The sequence below is a fragment of the Puntigrus tetrazona genome, chromosome 8 (genome assembly GCF_018831695.1).
Source record: "Puntigrus tetrazona isolate hp1 chromosome 8, ASM1883169v1, whole genome shotgun sequence".
NCBI classification, from domain to species: domain Eukaryota; kingdom Metazoa; phylum Chordata; class Actinopteri; order Cypriniformes; family Cyprinidae; genus Puntigrus; species Puntigrus tetrazona.
The window spans coordinates 882,501-887,500 of NC_056706.1; the positions used below are offsets into that span (position 1 = coordinate 882,501).

The following is a 5,000-nucleotide window of genomic DNA, read 5'->3' on the forward strand; positions in this document are numbered from 1 at the left end:
ACGTGATATTGTTTATAGACTGTAAAACATTTATGTATAATGCAATAGTAGATTTAACACCAAGATTTATAGTCTGACCTTAAAACGCATGCTTTTGTGTTTCCTTCCCACCTGAAATACTTTGGTGAGTAAAGGAGAATACTAGTAACGTTACTGTCTCATTCTGAAGATCTTATTAGAAATCCTCAGTCTTGCCCGATACTTAACTGAAAATGACAAGAAAGTTATAAAATTGTATTCATATGTGATATTTAAATAGATTTACTTCTGAACACACACACACACACACACACACACACACATTAGACTGTGTGCTATGGTGTGACTGCCAAAAAAAAATTTAAAATACACATGATTTTTTTCTTCATTCTTACAAATAAAGGTTGATCTTGAGTGTTAAAAGATTTTTTTTTTCTGTCACACCATGGTTTTTTTATATAGTGTTTATTTATATATATGTATTCAAAAATGTACAAAAAATGGCCTAAAATATATTTTTCTAAATATTATATATAAAATATATTGTCTGGTGCTCTGTGATCATTTTTGACCAAAGAAAATATATGTTTTTAAAAAAATTTTACTTCAGTAATTTTATTACTTTCTTGAAATGAGATGAAACTTAAAGGTTTTGCACGTTCTTACTAAAGTGTTCATTTTTGTTGATATCAACCTCATATTTGAAACACAATGTTAGATTCATGGCTTTGATTTTCATTCGAGTTTAGAGTACATGTTTTGGACAATGTTAAAATTTTAACATAGTACTCTTGTGCATTTTTTCTTAAAAAAAAAAAAAAAAAAAAAAAATATATATATATATATATATATATATATATATATATATATATATATATATATATATATATATATATATATATATATGTGTGTGTGTGTGTACATATATATATATATATATTCTTTAAAAATAATTTAAAAATATATTTTTAAAAATGTATAATTAAAAGCAAACAAGTTGATAAAAAAAATATATAGTGGAAAAAAATATAGCATCAAGAGAATTGGATGATTTTTAGTAGGTTGGTCATTTTTGAGCAGGAAAAAAACCCAACAAAATAGTACCAAAAAACGAAAGAAGCTAAAGAGTTGTGTGGGTCACGGCGAGGTTTGTTCAGTTCAGAGACGTTCAGTATTGAATCACTAATAACACTGAGCTTCTGATCAGCTAAGGTTCATCAAAAACAGTCGAGCGGTTTAACGTTAATCAAAGTTTGGTCAATACTTTATTCACAAGAACATTTTTTGGCCTGTGGTGTTTATGTACAAAAATGTTGAAATCATGCAGACAAAAGCTGGATCAGAGCCGAACACATTCTGAAAATACAGCACAAGTCATGATTATCAGATTGACGAGATTCATCAAAACCGGTTAGAAAAGAGCAGTGAGAGCCGACCCTCGTCATCGTAGTAAAGCTCTAGGAAACACAAGATAGAAAGTCGCTCACCGCAATGATTCGTCAGGGTGGGAATATTAAATAATCATATTCATCGTCAAAAGTGCCGTACAGCATGATATGGGAGAAATATAATATTCAGATTTACATTTTATACAAAAGGAAAGTGTTTTTGGAAGCAGTCTCTACCCTTGTGAAGTCATGCTGCTAAAGGTGATCCACAGATATAGATATAGATATAGAGATATATTATAGGACTCTTTTTGGTTTGCTGCCGAAACTCATGTTCTTCATCTCTCATCGTTCATATCTCGTGCGTCTGTCTAAACATGTCTTTTATTTAGCACTCGGTGTCTTATTTAGTCCTAAAGCTCTTTATGCTGAAGACGGATCGATGAAATATGCCTCTCATGATCAGTCCAAAGCTAAGTCAAGTACGTCAGCGATCTGTGACCTGTGTTCATGGAATGATGAACCCGCTGGAAAACACAGAAGTGACTGAATGCTGGGACGTTTCAGGAGATGTTTCTTGTCTGTAATAAGGCCAGAATGCCATCAGACGTCATTTAATATCCCATGATTCCCGTCTGCGGCGGGCCGTAAAACACGCTTTCAGAAGAATGATTGATTATTGCGAGGCGTCACTAATCACACAGCGTTTGGAAGGAAAGACGGGATTTAAAGAGTTAACACTTTACCATGAGGTCCATTAACATGAAATATGAATAAATGCTGAAGTATTGTTCATGTTCATAAACGAGAGCTCACTGTAAAGTGTTAGCCTTTATAATCTCACTAATTACTGATCAAAACAAAAAGGAAGCTGGGAAATAAAACAACGAATGAATTCAAAATGCTGACGGGTTCAAACTATTGATAGATTTATGCTCACTGTTGCTGTTTTAAGCAGAAATGCTGTAGATTTCTCACAAACGCTCTTTTGTGTTTCGAATCTTTTTGCGTTTCGCTCGTTTTTGATTAATAATGCGCTTTTTGTCTCGTTTCCAGCCCAGATCTATGATATCATTTTCTAGACGAGTAAAACCTCATAAAAACAGTTGAAAAAGTGTTTTCCCTTGAAATAATCGGAGCTGGAAACCTGAGAAAAAGTACTGAGAGAAACAAGACAGAAACGGACGTGAAGAACATCAGTTTTGGCTCCTTCTCCTCTCTTCTCTCGTTCTGTTCTTCCAAACACGGTCTACTTTCAGGAACTCATGAATAAATAATCTCCCGGTAGCCCCGCCCCGGTAGCCCCGCCCCTCCCCGCCGGCTCGATATCTCTTAATGTCTCTCTTATTGTATTACTGCTTTTGGTTTTCTGCGTGTGATTGAGGGTTTCTCCGAGGAAATCTTTGGTTTTGCTTAAGTGTCCGTGACATTTAATCATGATTCTCGGTGCGGTTTAATTCGGGCCGGTCAATCAGTTAATCCACCTCGATTGATTCGCTGCTCTCGCTGATGGGTTTGCACTCGTTGGGCATCCGCTGGTGTCTGCTGAGCTGAGTGGCCTGCGTGAAGCTGCGCTCGCACCGCTCACACCTGCACACACACACACACACACACACACACACACACACACAGAGCCTGTCAATAATGTGTGAGGATGGGCGGCCCCTGGAGACCCCTGTCCAGATCAGGCCCCGGCCCCCGGCCCCCGCATCAGTGTCTCTCACACACACACACACACACACAGACACACACACACACACACACACACACACACACACACACACACACACACACACACACACACACACACACACACACACACACACACACACACACACACACACACACACACACACACACACACACACACACACACACACACACACACACACACACACACACACACACACACACACACACACACACACACACTCACACAGATCAGGAACAATAGCAGCTTTCTGAGGATGAGCTTTGGGTCTCAGCTGAGAAAAAAGAAATCACAAAGTATTGCTTAAATGATAAATGCATTAATGTTTTTCATGATTGCTTTCGGTACAAATAAACCAAGAGTTATGCTTAAAATTATATATATATATATATATATATATATATATATATATATATATATATATGCATGTGTGTGTGTGCGTTTAGTTTTTGAGACAACGGTGTATTTAGTTGTTATATGCATGCACATCTATTTAGGAAAAATGTTGTTCATTGCATATATATATATAGTTTATATGAATATAAATATAAACCTGTAAACATTTTCAAAAGATAAGCTGTATATGTGTGTCTTAGTGTGAATATACACAGTACACACAGGACGTAAACAAAAACTTTAATCATAATTAATAGTGAGACAGCATCAGTCTCTTCTGATTTATTTAATAAACATTACAGAAATATTTGTATCATTAAAAAATGGGTTTCTTTTTTAATCCAATTTAAAATCTAATTTATTTCTGTGATTTTCAGCATCATTACTTCAGAGTCACATGATCTTCAGAAATCAGAATAAAACACTGATTTGTTATTACGGTTGGAAACAGCTTATTATTAAAATTTAAATTATTAATAGCATTTCTTTGGCATGTGTGATATATTTATCATAATTTTTTAACGAATACAAAAATTGTGATACTATTTCACGATGTGTTTATTTTTTTTAAATAATTTAAAATGAATATTTTTATTTAGCAAGGACGCTGAACTTTCTATTTATCAATATAAATATATATTTACAACAAGTGGTTGATTGGAATATATATATATATGACTTCATTAAATATATTTCAATAATATTCTATGAAATATTAAACGGCTGATATTCTGGAGTTGTAACTGTGTGTGTGTAGATGTGAAGCGCTGCTCTGATCGACTGGAGGAGCTCAGGGTTATTGATCAGATAAAGATTTCGGAGCGCGTCTGATGATTGTTTGCTGAATCGCTGATGACACGTTTGTGTTGCACTGATTGCTTATTAGACGCTTGATTTGTTCCTGGAGCATCTGAACTTTCAGCTTTCTTTCTGGAGAAACCCCAGCAATATAGTCATGAAGAGGACAGACCCAGAACACCAGTGAGAAACACACACACACACACACACACACACACACACACACACACACACACACACACACACACACACACACACACACACACACACACACACACACACACACACACACACACACACACACACACACACACACACACACACACACACACACACACACACACACACACACACACACACACACACACACACACACACAGACACACACACACACACACACACACACACACACACACACACACACACACACACACACACACACACACACACACCTGTGCCACCTTCACTTCTTCACAAACATTCTACTTTATAAGAGGGATATACTGAGTAAATACTATGAGGGTAGAAATGTATATAGAAATGAGTGCCTTTAAAAGTAATGAAAAAATTAAGAGAAAATGTAAATGTAAACATTAAACTATACAATTAATATAAAGAATTTGCATGCAATATGTGTGCATATATGTTTTATATAAAATAAATTTACCTCAAAAATTTGATGTAACATTTTTTTTTTAATAAATTGAATAATTGATAGATTGAAATGA

General features: G+C 35.2%; 1 protein-coding gene across 2 annotated transcripts in view; it reads right to left on the reverse strand.

The window, feature by feature from the left end:
• Nucleotides 1-2,691: 2,691 nt before the first annotated feature.
• Nucleotides 2,692-5,000, reverse strand: part of prdm6 (PR domain containing 6) — a 29,184-nt gene continuing 26,875 nt past the window's right edge. For both annotated transcript variants that reach the window (XM_043246380.1, XM_043246379.1), the window contains exon 7: nt 2,692-2,957. Coding sequence is in view for 1 of the 2 variants with exons in the window: in XM_043246379.1 (XP_043102314.1) it covers nt 2,843-2,957 (115 nt within the window). In the remaining variant the exon portion in view is untranslated. The remainder of the gene's footprint in view (nt 2,958-5,000) is intronic.